Below are 18,118 nucleotides of genomic sequence, written 5' to 3' on the forward strand. Positions count from 1 at the left end.
ATCTGGAAAACTTGTACGCTGAACTTAACCATGGATGATGGCCGTATATGTCCCTGTGCTTCTAAATCAACAATATATATCGAAAATTCAGGTACCATTAATAATAATATTATACATCCATTGATTTTAATCCCTCTGTTCCCATGACCTGAATATAGCAGTCCGATATGCTATAATGTACATGCAACATTGAAAAATGTTGACCCCCTTGTTCTTGAGAATCTTATTCTAAAATATCTAAAACACATACCAAATTCAAGAATAACAAGTGCATTCAACAACTATGAAGTCTACTGCCATGAATACTCCACTGAAGGGAATGAATACTCCACTAAAAGGGGGGAGGAGGTCGTATCATCAACCACACCCGAGCTTTCACCGTGTCCACCAAATCTTTCAACACTCTCAACTTGTGTATCTGCTTGAACACTCTCAGCTTGTGAAGTGTCATCAAAGCTTAATAGCCCAAACCTTGCATCAACGTTGACAATATGATGTGAAAAGTCATTCCCAAATATTGCACAAGCTTCGGCAAAATGAGGAAACATCCTCTCTCTTAGGTGCTTATCTTTGGGATGTGTCTATAACAATAAACAATTTCTTTTAGAAGCACACTAGGGTTATATAACTTCTACTAATAATGTGTTACAAGATAGACAAATCACTTACCCTGAAATACGCATCCCATGTTTGACGATCAGCCTCAATAAACTTGGTGTGTTGGTTGTATGTAAAACCAAACTCAGTAGTGTCGATAAGCTGTTTGATAGTGTTGTAATCCTTCTTTATAATTTTAATCCTCTGATATACATGTACAGATTCAATTGACAAGTTAAAACGTTGATTCAAAACCTTAGCCGCCTCTTTTAAGGTCCCAAGGTCAAATCTATTCCTTGACGTTCTACCAGTCCCATTTAGAGACTTCTCCAACAACACTCGAATCAGGATGTCATCCATCATCGGAGACCAACGGGTGAGTTGCAGACCTGCCATAACTATGAAAAGAAACTGGGTTGGAAACATCCGACCGATTACGCGACATCATCGCAGTTACGCGATAAATTGATAATATAAAGAAGCACTATCAAAGTACTAATAATTGAAGTATATAACAATTTAAGAATCCAACTCCAACAAAGTATAGTACTCTGTGTTATCATGCTCCAACTCTAGCAAACATTCTACGGTATCGGCTTACAATTAAAATGAACCCTAGAAACCCCAAATTCAACTGTCAGGCGTAGTTACCATTTTCAAAATTATTTCCTTTGCTTCTCGGAGATCTCCACATCGACCAAAGAGATCTACCATGCCAATACATAGTGATTTAAATCGTGTGTCACACCAAATCTGGCCGTGTAACTAAAAACTGTACAACCCTCAAGGCGGAATGAATACAAGCGAAAGTAAGCTTAAAATGGTGATGCTCTTAGATTTGACACCATCATCCACCATAATGCAAAAGGTTCAAAGGCTTCTAAACCTAGTCCATGGTTAACTGTATCCTTCGATTGTCTATAAACTACCAACATGCAACATATATTAGAATTTACCGATGGTTTTCTCTAATTAAATCATGTCTACAAAAGTGGGGCACAGTAAATGTCAAAACTATTAAAAAGAGCACACACACACAATTCATGTTATCTTGATTTTCTCATATCCATTATGAAGAAAACAAATATTACATGGACACGCTATATTTTGAGAATAATCCGTGTCGGATACCTATCTACGTCTCTGTGTCGGACACACATCACACACACACAAATTGTATGTAATATACCTCAATTTTTTATATTTTGCCATGTCGTATCTGTGTCAGAGACAGGGACACCTATCCGTGTCCATGTACCTTGGGAAAAAACTAACATGCATTCACTTTAATTTTATTCAAGTTGAATTCTCCAACTAACACAAATCATTGAAATAGAATCTCCTAACAAGAATATGACAAACAAGTATCCATGCCATATTGCCATCCACTTAAAACACCCCAATATAAATATATAAATAAATCTTTAACAAAAAGCAAAGACAGAGAAAGCTAACCGTACGTTGTGTATGTGACGATTCGAGTTAGAAGTAGTATTCCAAACGAGAAAAGAAATAAAAGAGAGCTCCTTATAAAAAAATAGTCCAAATTATTTCTTCTCTTTATTTGAATCTAGTTAACCGTAGATGGACATCAACAAACAGAACTTAACATGCAGAACTCCATGCAAACAGAACTCCATGCAACTACATCTCTGATGTAAAACAATGTAAACAAAACAATGTAAATTCGTTGATAGTGGTGTTGTTGAGTTTGTGTGATAATGTATCGTGTTATATTGGCATTAGGAGATTTGATTAAGTATTTTACTTGATTAACCAAATAAAAAGACAGAAAGAGAAGTAAAAATGGCAAAATTTGAGTAAATTTCTAACCTTGATTCGAATTAAAAGAGGAAGAAGGCGGCTACCTTGACTGAGAGAGAGAGAATACAGAGGAGAGAGCGAGAGAAGTCATTTTTTTAATAGATCTAGGGTTAAAAATATTTGCCGAATTTGCCGGCAAATTTTTTTGGGTTATCAAGCACCGTCAAACTTGGCAAATAACATTTGCCAACATTAGCTCTCGACGAAACAAGCAGCGGCAAATAGTTATTTTCCTGCTGGTAATTTGCCGGCAAATTATATCATGGGAAAATGTTTTCCCTCTTCCATATTTGCCTTATCAAGCAGGCCCTAAGAGAGGGATATAAAAAAAGAGAGATGGAAAAGAGAAAGAGAGGGGGCTATCAATGGAGGCAGAGAGGGGTGAGGAGAGAGAGGTGAACTACGGCGGCTTGATCCTGAGATGGGTACGTAGGCAGCCGATCCAAAATATAGAGTGAATTTGAGTAAAATTAGAAGGTCGCTAGGTAATTAGGTTATAACAAGTTACATGATCGAATTGTCTAAATTGGAACATAAATTGGCTACCTGGTTATTGGTATTTACTCCAAAGTTGAATTGAATAACCTAACATAAGTAGCTTTAGAAATCATGTCAATAAAGTAAGTATATAGACCATAAGTTGTAAAAAGTCGATGCTAGAATACTAGGCACTATATGATAGGTATATATAATAGCTATTGTAGTTACAGAAAGTTCAGAGTCTAGTTTGTAACGAAGGTGCTTTAATCAGGATCAAATCAAAAAGATTTGAGCTTTATGAACACATCTCCAAAAGATGGAAATATCGGTGTTCAGAGATTCAATCTGAGATGTCTGTCAAACTGCTACTACCACCACTAAAAGTATTACTCAAGAAGATAGTCATGCTCTAGTTCTATCTGAGGCAATGTTCCACAGCACTTATTAGTAATTTTGGCCCATTCATCATCAAAACTGACAAAGATGATGAAAACTTGAAGAGTGTCACGAAGGTACTTGGTGTTGCTGCCTTAAAAATTAAAACTCTGTAGGTTTCGTGTAGTAGGGGATAGATTTAGGATGAACAATGTTCAAGGCATGCTTGGGACTCGTGGTGGTCTAGTTTTGCGTATTTGTCAAATTGGGTTAGCCATTTCCTCGCTTTCCATCATGTCTTAGAACTGTTAGATGCTAGATCCGCTTCTCGTATTGTTGTCTCGAGTTGTTTTTCTATGTCAACAATTGTTTTACTCTTATTCCAAAGAAGTAAAATAAGTTCCTCATTCCACATTTCAGGGTTGATTAGGGTAGAGTGGTGTATTGGGATTTTGGATTTAGGAGGATTATTAACTAAACTGCTTTATTGCCTGACAGGACGACATTTATGTTAAAGTTGTCAATGCATTGGTAATCCTCGGAGGACAAACCCATTTGAGATATTATGGGGCATTTACACTGAAATGTGTAGGTGGTATCCTGCCTAAGGTTAGGACAGGTTTCACAGATTTCTTCCACTGTTCTGGTTTATAATTTTTAAGTTGATTATTGCTTCTTTTTACATGTGAGAATGTCATGTTTTTAGGACAGGTTTCACAGATTTCTTCCACTGCTCTGGTATATAATTTTTAAGTTGATTATTGCTTCCTGTTACATGTGAGAATGTCATGTTTTTAGTGAAGGGGGAAATTTTTGGGTTGTCTTCCTTTTGTTTCTTCAGTTATTTAGGGTACCTCAACCTATAGCATTGATTTTAGAAATAACGTACTGTTCTATAAGGATTACCTGTTTAACGAAATGAACTCAACTTTGTTCAAGAAAATTCAATCCAAGGCATACCTAAATTCCTAATGTTTAAACCATTGTTTGCATATTAAAACTATGATTTCGAAAAATGATTTACTTCATCATGAGTAAAATTTTAAAGGACACCTTTCAGCATTTATCGTGAACACAATCAACAAACATTTCTGAAGAATTTTGAAAAACAAGTACAGAGCAAAAGGAAGGAGCACAAAACTAATGGTACAAATAGTGCATGTTCATATTATGTTTACAAAGCAATAGAGCACAAACAGGTCGGGGCAGGGGCATGTCCCTGCGTGTAAGACTTGAACGCTGAATCTCTTTACAATCTAATGATGAGCAACCTCGTTTGACTTCACTTCCAAGTTTCCTTTCTATTTAGCTGAGGACTTCGAAATCTATTCCTACTTACTCTATGAGATCGCAAACTCGTGCAATGTTTGCACCGCCTAAAAAATTAGTATGATGTCTCCAGCGCTATAGGAAGTTCTACTGACACTCAAGTTATGCTCTATATTTTCACAAGACGGGTGCACAACACCTGCGTAATACTAGTTTTAGACTTTACATTGGTGGGATCGGTAAGTCCGTTGTTCTGTTCTTCAATTGTCCTCCGCCTTGCATCCTCAATGAAACCAATTAAAAGCCATAATATAAAATCTACATATCTATAAACTTTCCAGGAAATTTCGGAATTTGGGTTTCGAAATTCTTCTTTTTTAACGAAGGGTTTGATACTTGAAGCGATATTACTTTCCTGCTTCTTGAATGGAATGCAGACTTGATACTTGAGAGTAATTGCACCTTAAGTAGATCCTTCTGGCACATTTGTAACCTACGTCATATGTCTTCTTAAATAGAACCCTGAATCTTTCTTGGCATTATCATTGGAAAACCAATACGTGGAAGTCCATTCAGAACAATATTTTCCATTAAAGATCAACATCGTTTATTCCATGATTCTCTTCCACGTTCTGGTTATTGCTTACAGAATTGTTGCTTCAAATTCTGTCCTTTTCAGTATATGCCCCATTCTATCGGTTTGTAGTATATTTGCTCGTTACTTTTAGTATAATATCTACTGTTTGAATGAACCAACTGGTGGATTATTCAGATGGACACTTGCTTATCAACTTTAATTATTCGGTTATAGATGTTAGGAAGATGGTTGTTACGTGTATGGTCGTATATCTGAAAGGGTTTGTCCAACAATGTGTTGGTTTATTTATAACTTTGTTGATTGACTGATTAGTAAGGGTTGGAGATGAAATGGATTGATACATTTTAACATAGTTTCCTTTTAGTGTATAGAGTTTCCTGGTTGGTTAACCCGTGCTTGATTAAATGAGAGAAATAGCATCTGCTGGATGAACAAAGATGAAGAAGAAGATTAGAAGAAGTGGTTCCTTAAAAGAATCACTAAAAGTGAAGCCATGATATTTATGGTTTCTTACACTTTCAGTTCCATTAATGTGGCAAGAACTAACTGAAGCCGGGCATTAGCTAAAGTTGAAAAATAAAATCATCATCATATCCCTGGAGAATTAGAAATGGGTGTACTTTACTAAATGCACCCTTACATGTTCAAAAGAGACTACTTATATTGAAAGGCATATTAAGTTAAATACTTCATTAATGTTTGTTTCACTTATGAAATGACTACCAGAGTAATTAAATTTCTGATTATGACTACTTTTCACCTTATCATCATAATATGAATAAATCATAGACATAACAAAGGGAGTTCAATTTGAGAATCATCACTTACAAGTCCAGGTGCCTTCAAAAATTTTGTACTAGTGTAATTATCTCTTTTTCACGGCTGTGTTTGAGTTTGAGTTTCTTTTCACTGCTGAGAGGTTTTGGCTTTAGGCTTCTGCAATATGTAAGTTTCCAATGTGGTTCTGTCAGAGAAAATTGCATATTGATTAGCTAAAACTGATATTGCGTATTGATTAGTTCTGTCAGAGAAAATTGATATTGCATATTGATTGATATTGGTTTAGTTCTGTCAGAGTTTATTTTGAACTGATCATAACAAGTTAGAGCAGCCTTTAGTTTTGTCAAAGCAGCCTTAAGTTCCTTAAACTGATAACAAGTCACAGCAGCCTTTAGTTTAAAGAGTTTCAAACTGCATATGAGAAGCTAGCCTTTAAGGATTTCTGTCAGAGTTTCGCACTGGGCATATGAGAAGCAATTTCTGTCAGAGTTTCGAACTGGGCCTTTAACAATTTATGTCAGAGTTTCGAACTGGGCATAAGGATTTAAGCTAGCCTTTAAAGAGCAGGTCAATTCCTTTTGGCGCCTAGCCAAGAAGACTGCCAAAAACTCATTTTGTACAGACCATGCCAATTCCTTTTGTACAGACCAGGCCAGGCCAAAAACTCATTTAAACTAGCCTTTAAAGACCAGGCCAATTCCTTTTGTACAGACCACTCATTTTTCTATGAAGCAACCAAAAACTAAGCTAGGGCCTAAAGCAATCCCAATAACAAAAAAAAACTCATCACTTTACAATACAAAGAGCAAACAATACCACCATCTTTCTAACATATAACAAAATTGAAAAATCTAAACTTCAGTCACAGCCAATCACAACAGTAATAACTAATTGAACTAAACAAACAGCTTCTTAGTACAGCATCTCTAAAGGAGTAGTCTTGAGCACCCATTTAGTACAGCCAATCACTAACTCTGCTTTTAGCCTTTCCATGCCAAGCACCTTTATCCAACCACTAAAAACAACACAGTTACCCCAGAGAAAGATGATGGTCACAAAAGGTTGAGTAATTCTCTCAACAGAGTTTCCAAAAGTACAAACTATTTAAGCGGCAATGGTTCTTTTCTCCATTTAGTACAGACCAAAGAGAAAGATTCCATTTATTTCTTTGCTAACAGCTTCTTAGAAAGCATCTCTAAAGGAGTAGTCTTGAGCAAGAAGAGCCTGTCAACACGCTCTGGCAAAGTACCCCCACATTTCAATCCCGCGTGCTTGTAACTCTGCTTTTAGCTTTTCCATGCCAAACACCTTTATCCAACCACTAAAAACAACACAGTTACCCCAACAAAACTAAGCACCTTTACCCCAATTCATCATCATTCCTAACTACCAACAACACATAAAATAGCAATAAGAATAATAACAAAAATAATAATAACGATAACGAAATCCATGTATAACATCATCATAAACACACTAAAAAGCTACATTAAATATGGACAGGGTGGACTGGTAACTTATAATTCCTCAAGTTGTTTAAGCTTGGATATCGAAAAGGGAATATCTCCATAGAGCAAATTCCCAGATAAATCCCTGATTAACCCCCACATATAGAGGATATTAAACGAGTTGAATTTTTATAGAGATGTTCTTTATGGTTAGTAGATCATATGCACAAAAGATTAGGGTTTAAATCATTTTGTAGGTGAAGTTGTGGGTGTTTTAGATTTGGTACTTACTTAAAGTCTTTATTTAAGGTTCTTTTATAAGCCGGGCTGTTATATATAGGTTTTCTTCAATGCGGAGGCCCTCCAATAAATTCCAATGTGCGCACACATCAATCCCACATCTGTTTTAAAATCCAAAATCTAAAACTAACTTGTTAACCGGAGAAACTGGTTTGGAAAAATAACACGTACATGAAACTAATCCAACTTAATAACCATCGAAAATAGAAAGTGGGAAGTGAAATAAAACTTTGGAAAAACTTAATAACCATCGAAAGGGAAGTGAAATAAAACTTTGGAAAAGGGAAACAGTTAGCGCCAATCTCTCACTCTTTTCGGACCAGTTATTATATCTCCACTAATCTATCGAGTTCATCTCGATTGTTTCTCCATTGTTTTTCTCTCTCACTATCTTCCAAGAGAAATCATTTGCATTTCAAACTCTGAGAAATCATTTGCATTTCAAACTCTGGATTGGGCGTCTCTCAAATACTCCTTCAGGTTTGGATATTGGTTTATATAGATTAGGTGCTGAAATTTATTAGCTTCCTGTTAAATTTCTATAATAATTTACCTCAATGAACTCTTAAAACTTATATGTTAGTTGTTGGGATTTGTCTGACCAATGTGCTTAACTTGGAACTTGTTTATTTAGTTCATTGTTTGCCACTCTAGATCTTTGTATCAATCATGGTCTAATGTTAAATCCTGCTTATGAATCATCAGCCAAATTTATCATATTCATCTTGCTCTGTTTGGTTTCTGCTTGATGCAGCCTGTCTACTAGCCAACTTCTGAGTTTTTTTGTTTTTCAGGAGTGATACTTGTCCAATAGTTGATAGTTGTATTTCAGCACTCTTTTGTTGTCCAAGCGTTAGTGGAAAGAGAAACACAAGATTTTTGAAATCTTTATGCAATTCCTTTCCCGAATGACAAATCAAGATTAACTGATTACTTTGAATACTATTTCAGTTATATTACTTTGATTAACTAATATTAGTTGTCCTTACCATTTCCATGTTGTCTGATTACTTCCGTTAGTTTGATACTATAAATTTTCCGTTCTTAATTGTAAGGTGAAACACAAACATGATATCTTTACTGTAATATATTACCACTTAATACCCTTTTAAAGTATTAACTAATGAATGACATAACTATATATTCTTTATACATCTTTTGCAGGTTTAACTGCATTTTTCGATGCATCTTCTTTGGATTACTTGAGCGCTACAGTCTATCTTCTTGAAGAAGGTGCTAATACTGATACGAGGAGTTATCTAGGTTTTACTCCTTTGCATACTGCAACATCTGAAGGTATTTCTTTTACTAATGGTGTTGTTCATATTATAAACAATTACTATTATTATTATTATTATATATTATATATTATTTTAAAATTCTCATGCGGTTGATGTAAACATCGGATATCTCGTTTACAAATATGGTTTGTTCTTATACTTGAGGGTCTAATTATTTTTGCATGCTCTTAAATTTTGTGAGGATTGCTTGAGAACGACATGGAAGCATGTATTTGTCGCTAGCGGTATAGGGGGCTCCGTTGTCCACTACCTCCCTCTCGGAGGTCATTGGCTGGCTCACTTTTAGTTTTTCGATTGATATTCATCACAAATGGTGAAATACAAGTTACCAGATTGACCATTTCAATAGCCTGATTTTTTTTTTGCAATTGTTTTTATAAAATGGACAAGTCAAGTCATACATCCTACATTATTTAGATCATATAGATAATGCATTCAAAAGATGCAGTGTTGTCGTAATGTTTATTCCATGAATGAATTCTTTCTTGCTCTTAGTTTGATTTCCAATTAAAGAATATTTTCTTTGTCTCGCGAGTTTCCTATTCTTCTTAGTGTTCCACATTGTTGTAAGTTATTATTAAATGCTAGTGTTCCACATTGTTGTAAGTTATTATTAAATGCTTTTGATGAAATGAAACCTTATGTAATAAAGTCAGCTGCAGTTTCTGCTGTCAATACCAAGTAATGAACTCTACAGTATGCATGATAGTGGTATCCTATCACGAGATGTAATGGCCATGTGTGTACTCTTAGTGGATTAGGGGAGCATTCATAACTTTTTTAGGGATATATTGGAAGGTACCTTTTTTTTATGATTTTACATAGAGTAGAAAGGAAAATTAGTAACCAATAGCGAAATTCGTTGAAGGTGATAAAAAAACTAAATAAATGAATATGTAGTGCAGGCATCAGAAGTAGGCGGATGAGTGACCTGATTTGATTCTAGCACTGTTCTGTAATGCCATGTACACGATTTCTAATTTATTTATTATATTAATATTATTATCAGCTAATGTTATTGAAAAATCATTGTCTGTGAAGCTTTTGATTGAGGTAAGATAGATTCCTATTTATATGCACAGTACGCATAACTGTTATTTTGGGACCAATACATATTCTAATTTGTTTGTAATCACCTTGGAAGCCATGTCTAATTTTTCTTGGTGTAAGGATGGAAACTATCTTAACACGTAGTTGTGTATTTTCCATAAAGTAAGGTAAAAAAATTCTACATCTACCGACTCTGTAAGTATCTTCCTTATTCTTGAAACAGCCTCCCGATTGTGGAAAATTTCGCTGAAAGGAATTGCACATGCTTGGATACACTATTGATCATCTGTTTGTCATTTTATTTATTACTAACCAGGACCTGCAAAACAAACAACAGTGAAGAATTCTTATTCTGGAATAATAATCATCTTGGGAACATGCATCGTCGTTTTCTTAGTTCATGCTCTTCGTCTTCTGATCACATCAACTTCACTCGCAAGACAGGTCATCATCTCTTTTCACTCACTCAATATATAATCTCTTATTAGATCTAACTTCAAATCTTGGTAAGTGAATGTCCCAGTTTCAAAATCTGTTTTACAAGTAATTTAACTTTGTTGTACCTATCTCTTGTAGCATTGCCTTTCTTTAGGCGCTTCTCATACGAGGAGATAAAGAGAGCAACTGGAGGATTCAGCAGAATCATCGGTAATCATATCCATGGTGCTGTTTACAAAGCTCAATTTCAAGATGGTTTTGTCGCTTTTGTGAAAGAAATGAAGGATTTGCATCATGGGAAGGATGTCTTCTATAGAGAAGTGAAACTCTTGGCTGATTTGCACCATCGCCACCTGGTTGCACACTTAGAGGGTTTTCAATGGGACCTGAGAGGTTAACTTTTATTTCTTTTTACTTGATAACAAAAGCTACACTGCGCAGACTGCTGTGCAAGTGAGGGGTTAGACTGACTAGTGGTAATGTCGTTTGAAATTGAGAATGCAAGCAATGCCTCTAACCCCTCATTTACATATGAGTTCGCTTCGGAAGCCAAGGTTTTATAATTTCCGGAATTATATTTACTTCCTGTGCTTGTGTCACTCTCTATGGTTCCATGGAATCGGGAAAAATGAGTTTTAAAGTGTGATATTTTCAATTATTTTGGATTTTGGTGTATATTGTCAAAATTATCAGTGAAAGAATATGACATTTTTTACGATTAGTTGATTATAAAAAACAAACAAAAAACATCCGATTAGCCTGTAATTAAAATATACCTTTTTTGGCGTTCATTGGTAGTGAATCCAGTCTGAAAATCTGAAATGCTTTTCCCTTGTGCATGTTACGTTTCTAAAGTTTCTAATATAGTGTATACTTTTCAACATTTCTAGGTTTCTCGTGTTTGAGAACTCAGAAAATGGAAGCTTAAAGGATCACCATAATGGTATTGTTCCAAACATGAACCTTGCTGTTATATATTCAACATATGGTAAAGAATCTGATGGAGTGGATTTTGGGCAGACCCACTCAAGACTCCCTTGAGTTGGAGGACTAGGATGGAAATCGCCATAGGTGTAGCAGCTGCTTTGGTAGGTGGTTGACTTGCAATATTATCTTAATGCACATGTTCTCTGAAACGCCTGCTTGCTTAGGTGTATGCAGAAGACTTGCCTTCCCAAAAAACGATAGTGTATAGTGTCTTTTATGGTAGTGAAGTTCATATGTAGAAACTTTATTTAATACTTGATGTTGTCTAACACTGACTTGTTGGAGTCTAAAAGTGTTTTTCTTTACTGCCTGTGCTACATTTCTAGAACTTTGTTGTATTATTGGAAGTCAATAAACCTATTTGAGTTACAAGTAAATGCTGAAATTAGTTTTGAAAGGGAAACTTAAAATTATGATGAACGGGGATGAGTAAAATTACCTGAACCAGGTTTTTACAGAACACTTCACTAGTTATTGATGTAAGCAACATCATTGTTTCTTCTCCAACTGATCTCCATCCGGACCTCCGGTTCTCCAATAAAATACATACTAAATATCTCGTATAATTATATATTAACAGTGGATTGCTTGTTTATTTAATATGACCAAGTTGTCGGGCCACTTGTGAGATTATCTAAGCTTTTAGCCTGTTCGGTGCACCCATATGGCAGTCTAAACTTTCCAGTAAATGCACATCTGCGTAGCCTGTTTAAGTATCCCAAACAAGTTGTTACAGAAAGTGACTAATTAAGAGGCGGGAGCGATAGCCAACTCCCTGGCTTACCCTGAGAAATTCCTGGTGGGCGGGCAGGACGGAGGCTACTAGGACCACTTGAAGTGCGGTGAACACCACATTAGCTAAAAAAATAGGAGATTTTGATTGGTCTTTTTGACTTTTGAGCACTTTTAACTGTATGCAAAATGACTTGAATTTGGAAGTTAATTATCTATACTTCCCTCTTCCCTTATGACATTTGCTAACCTTTTAATGGAGTTGCAATACAGGAAGCGCTACTATTTATTCATTATGTTTTCTAACTTTGTTGTTTCTGGTATTAAGTGTGTTTCCTAATGTTGAAATTTCCAATATTGATACTTCTGTGGTAATGACTGATGATCAGTAAGTTCTGTGATTAGGAACTGCAACTTCATTATCTGAAGAAAATAGTCCATGTTTGAGCACATTGTGATACATAATATCTTTGCCGTTGCCTTATGTAATCTGCAGGAGTATCTGCAATTTTTCTGTGAGCCACCCATGTCTCGTGTCCATCAATTCAAGTAATGTGTTGTTGGACGAGAAGTTTGTCGCCAAGGTGAGGCTCATTCGTGCGTGCACCATAGGTTTTGAACATTTTAATGACTGAAGGTTCCAGCTGATGTATTGTTTAAAAGAAACATTTTGCTGCCAATAACATTAGTTCTAGAAAAATAACAGCTCCTTGCTTGTCACAGATTTCTGAAGTGGGCCTTCTTTGTTCTACTGAAAGCCATATTGCCTCATCGCTCAACTCACGTGCCAGGGGTAATATTTGCACAGTCCTTGCCGTCACTCACAGTAATTCATCCAAGTGATCCAACCCTGTGTATCTCATAGCAATTCTTCATTTTCAATCCTTCTCCTTGCAGGTTGCATTGATAAAGAAGGCAAAGATGTCGTCTTCCAGCTTGGTGTGCTTATTCTTGAGCTAATCACTGGTCAATCTGAGAAAGAAGGTACTGACTTAGTACTATGGGTTCAAGGGTTTGATTTAGCACATTCTGTGTCTAGAATGATAGACCCAGATGTTGAAAATAGTTACAATTCAAAAGAGCTCAGACGGCTTTTGACTGTAGCAAGATTATGTACTAAATCAAGAGGCAAACAAACATGTTCATTTCAACAGATACTTCGGTTTCTCCAAGGGATTTCTCCAAGGGAAGTTGGAACCATGTCTTCCACAGGTATAATATTTGCATCATGGAAACTCTGCTCAACATGGTTTTCATTGTATCTGAAGTTAAGGATTGCTTTGCACGGTTTATCTGAAGTGACTGGAACTCGAGAGCATCTTCGAGAGTTTGCTTTGACATTACGAATACCATATTTTACATTCTATTTCCATTTGTACAAACCTGCAATGGACGAGAGTTGAACAAAATTAATACAAGATTTGTTTCTATACAGTTCCTGATGCTTGTCCTCTAAACATGTGGTTTGTCTAGAATTGTTTAGGTGGTAATTGTTGGATTTGTGTACTAAGTAAACTATCTTAACTGAACTGGCGGAGAAAGGTATTTAATTGTTCTTCAAATAAGCGTATCATTTTTATTTTATTTTTTTAATGAATTAACTTTCTTTGTTGTTTCTGTCATTTACTGTATGTTGGTTGATCAGGCTTTTAGACTGTTGTGCATTAACTGTGAATTGTGTCACGATAGTTCACCAAAATTTGCTGTAGATACTATGTTTATCTATTACTTTTATACCTAGAAGCAATGGCCATGGGATTTTCCTTTTTGTACCGACTACAGGAAGAGCGATGCTAGGATGCTGTAGTACTATATGGGGACTGGGACCTTAAATCTGTAGAAATCATTCACTAACGGCAAAACAGTTGCAGATATCACTGGTAAATATTGATTACTCTGTAAAACAGTTGCAGATATCACTGGTAAATATTGATTACTCTGTAAAACAGTATCAGTTTATTGGTTACTTTCAATCATCGCGAAGACTTGCTATAGTGGATCATATATATGCTCCCCATGACCCCATTCAATATCAAGAAGCTGGCGCAAAAATGATTATGTCAATGTAGTTGACTGCAGCAGGCTAATTTGTTTAGGAGCATGATCTATTGTGGACAACTGGACAATACCTCTCTTGTAAGCTAAATGAATTTGAATCATGGAAAAAAGTGCTAGTCTGACTAGAAAAGTTTACAAATCAAAATATAACTTCCTGATCAGAGAAAAATATATATTCTCAATGTCGAATACTAATTAGTCAAAAGATTAGTAGATATTCATTTCAAAATGAGTCTCTCCCCGAGTGAATGAATTTTAACTAATACAATTCTATTTGCACAAGAATCGAATAAATTCCTTGCTCCAAAATTCTATTTACATACAGCAAAAATGGATACCCCTAAAGCAACTATAAGTTCAAGAATCAAACAGTTTTTCTAGCTTTACTCCCCAGAATTTAGGCCAATTAGCTTTATCCCCCCAGTTATTTCATCTAGAGGTTTACCCCCCTCCCCCCAAGATCACACCACATCCAAGTCAACTGTTATCTTTTTGGTCAATGCATGTAAAAAAACTTCATTGCCCTTTGTCATTTTAATAGTTTTCTAGCTTTACCCACCCAGAACTTAGGCTAATTAGCTTTATCCCCCCAGTTATTTCATTTAGAGATTTACTCCTCATAACTTAGGTCAATTAGTTTTACCCCTTTAGTTCTTTCATTTAGAGGTTTACCCACCCCCCAAGACCACAACACATCCAAGTCATAGTGTTTTTGGTCAATACAAATGAAAAGACTCTAATACCCTTTTTTAGGTATAATTACATAAATATCCTGTAACTTTGGCAAATACAAAATTCAAATTCAAATCATTTAGGACACATGTCATGATTTTGTGAACTCTATCCGACAGTCATACACCACTCTAAGGGTGTGGATATCATTTGATAAGGATTGGTATATAACAAAATATATAAAATATATAATTTATTTTTTTATTTTTTATTGTATAAAATATTATATAAAATTATAAACTAATAATATAAAATTATAATAACAAAATAATAATAATAAATGATAAATATATATATTTATACTAGTTTTTATAGTGGTAAAATGAATTATTCAAAGCAAATAAAATTTTAATTAATTTTAATTTTCGGATCGGATATTATCCGATATCCGATTCGGATATCCGAAATCGGATTCGGATACGGGTTCGGATATCGGTATAAATTTTCGGATTTGGATGCAGCCATATCCGAATCCGAACCTATCCGTTTGCACTTCTAGATGGTAGTGATGGTGTATAGCTGTCGGATATAGTTTACAAGATCGTGACATGTGTCCTAGATGATTTGAATTTGAATTTTGTATTTGCTAAAGTCACAGTGTATTTATGTAATTATACCTAAAAAGGGCATTGGAGTCTTTTCATTTGTATTGACTAAAAATACTACGGTCAAACTCAGTTGATTTGGATGTGTTGTGGTCTTGGGGGGGTAAACCTCTAAATGAAAGAACTATGGGAGTAAAGCTAATTGACCTAAGTTTTGGGGGGTAAACCTCTAGATGAAAGAACTGTGGGGATAAAGTTAATTAGCTTAAGTTCTGGGGAGGGGTAAAGCTAGAAAACTATTAAAAGGACAAAGGGCAATTAAGTCTTTTTACATGCATTGACCAAAAAGATAACAGTTGACTTTGATGTGGTGTGATCTTGGAGGATAAACCTCTAGATGAAAGAATTGGGGAGAGTAAAGCTAATTAGCCTAAGTTGGGGGGGCTAGAAAACTGAAATAGTTTAAAACTAAAACAAAACAAGAATACACCATTACACTTCAATCATCTACCTAACACTTTCGCTTGCCAACATTCTTTAACTTCATTCGTGCCCACAACCAAATCTAATTAACAATCCTCACAACTTGAGTTCCAATTTGCTTCAAAGATATTCGAGAATCAAACACCAAAGACTCCGGTAAACTCTCCAAAGATCAAAACACAAATGCCTTCGGATGGATCAAGAGTAAGTCCCTTCAGAGAAATAAGAACAGACCTATCAAACAAAGATGAGGATGTACATGTATTTCACCATAATAACTCCTCACACCGCAACAAGTACAGGCTCTCGGTTGGGCATCACATTGGTAACCCACACACCAAGGCGCCATTCAAAAGGTGCCAAAACAAGAAAGGGACTGCAAAGTGTGCCTCTAATTGGTAAAATCAAGAGTGTTTTGGGGCATGACAAGAAGCCACTACAAAATCTCTATAAAGTTTGGTCTCGGTTCATATTTAGCAAGAAGAAAGGCAATTTACTCTCCTAGAGCCACCACCTCTCATCTTCTAACACCTTGCTAGACTAGAACTTTTGTTCGGACAAGACGACTTTTGATCAGTATCCTTTACAAAGGCATAAAAGCATTCTCTACGGGAACTTGGCATTAGATTCGACATATGAAGTCGCTTGGTCCGATTATTATGTCTCCGCATCTTCCGAGTTAGGAAAGGGCGGACAATGGATTTCTTATGTTCTAATCCACATGCTGCCAGAACTGTATGAGTTGCAAGCCTTGCAACTTCCTTGAATCCATCAACACCTACAGATGCAACACATTTTATGATGAAAATGTTAGATTCAATTCTGAAAAATCAAGTCCATCCCCAACTCTCTCTGTCAATTTTCTATTCTGCTCACTTAAATCCTGAATTTTCTGCAGAGATTCCAAAAACATGGCTAGCAATGCCTCTGTGGTGGGGTTCTCAGGTCATCACAGTTTTTTGTAGATTGAGCACTCTCAATTGTATCTTCGAATGGGAAGGATTCTTGTATCATGCTAGCAAAGAAGTACACATCTCCACCTTTGGCGTCATCACAATCCTTATGCAACAGGTGAAAGATATTTATGTCCATGGACATCTTACCAAAGTTGATCTCCATTTCACCGTTGTGACAATTTATCAAAGCTTTTGCAGTATCGAGGAAAGGTCAGCCTAGAATAATTGGAATTTTATCAAAGGCCTCCTTGGTGTCTATCACAATAAAATCTACTGGATAGTAGAAATCGACTACTTGAACAAGAACATCCTTAACTATGCCTCTGGAAATCTTGGTAGAATGCTCAGCTAACTTCAATTTGACTTTTGTAGGCTTTAGGTTTTCCAGGCCCAAAGCTTGGTACACATGATATGGCAAGAGATTAACACTAGCACCAAGGTCTAAAAGAGCATTACATGTGAATTTTTCTCCTATCTTGCATGATATTGTAGGACTTCCTGGATCTTTGAGCTTGACTGGAGCTTGCTGATGGATAAAAGATGTTGTTTGTCCAGCTAGAAACGCTCGTTTTGGAACATGACTACTTCTCTTTATGTTGCATGCATCATTCAAGAATTTGGCATATGATGGCAACTGCTTGATGGCTGTGAGAAAGGGAATATTTATTTTATCTTTCTCAAATGCCTCCTTCATCTCTAAAAATTGCTTGTCCTTTTTGCTTTGAGCAAAAAAACATAGGAAAATGTGCCTTTGGTACAAACATATCAGCATGTGTCTGCACTTCTTTCTCTTCGGTATTCTTGCATATCTTGTTTTGGTCATCTTGACAAATGGGAGTGGAAAGGATTTCCCCCACTTCCTTTTGAACTTCATTTGAAATCTTGACCGATTGCTTTGTAGCAATGTCATCATGAGAAGGTAAGTCAACCTTATTGCCTATCTTCAATCCTGATCTGAGAGTAGTAACTGAGCTGACATGATCATGGAGGTGATTAGTACTAGAAGTTGTCCCAATGTGGCATACATCTTCACTCTTCAATATTGGTTCCAATAAGATAGGTTGAGTGGCTTGTGTCTTTACAGACAAAGCAGTGGTGAGTTGGTCAACCTTAGCCTGTAGAGACTCCATTCTAGAACATTGACTTGCTTGAGATTGCTGGAGAT

The 18,118-nt window shown here is 35.9% G+C and overlaps 1 protein-coding gene and 1 pseudogene across 4 annotated transcripts; one reads left to right on the forward strand and one right to left on the reverse strand.

Annotated features, from left to right (window-relative positions):
• Nucleotides 1-77: 77 nt before the first annotated feature.
• Nucleotides 78-3,099, reverse strand: LOC147482157 (uncharacterized). 3 transcript variants are annotated; one of them, XM_086580761.1, is made up of 4 exons: nt 2,431-3,099; nt 2,058-2,249; nt 670-995; nt 78-581 (listed from the first exon to the last, which is right to left on the reverse strand). In XM_086580761.1, exons 3-4 carry the CDS (start codon nt 991-993, stop codon nt 291-293), a joined length of 615 nt encoding a protein of 204 aa, XP_086436887.1. In that variant the 5' UTR covers nt 994-995; nt 2,058-2,249; nt 2,431-3,099; the 3' UTR covers nt 78-290. The 3 variants fall into 3 exon arrangements, with proteins under 3 accessions (XP_086436887.1, XP_086436888.1, XP_086436886.1); XM_086580762.1 differs by lacking the exon at nt 2,058-2,249 and having other exon boundaries at nt 2,466-3,099; XM_086580760.1 differs by lacking the exon at nt 2,058-2,249 and having other exon boundaries at nt 2,431-3,087.
• Nucleotides 3,100-7,853: 4,754 nt separating this feature from the next.
• LOC147482158 (putative receptor-like protein kinase At1g49730) lies at nt 7,854-13,780 on the forward strand (annotated as a pseudogene). Its single transcript, XR_015205308.1, has 10 exons — nt 7,854-8,151; nt 8,836-8,967; nt 10,339-10,466; nt 10,599-10,853; nt 11,351-11,403; nt 11,481-11,548; nt 12,676-12,763; nt 12,903-12,972; nt 13,077-13,163; nt 13,334-13,780. The product of XR_015205308.1 is annotated as a putative receptor-like protein kinase At1g49730 (transcript).
• Nucleotides 13,781-18,118: the final 4,338 nt, after the last annotated feature.

Source organism: Coptis chinensis, chromosome 8, assembly GCF_015680905.1.
Source record: "Coptis chinensis isolate HL-2020 chromosome 8, ASM1568090v1, whole genome shotgun sequence".
NCBI lineage: Eukaryota > Viridiplantae > Streptophyta > Magnoliopsida > Ranunculales > Ranunculaceae > Coptis > Coptis chinensis.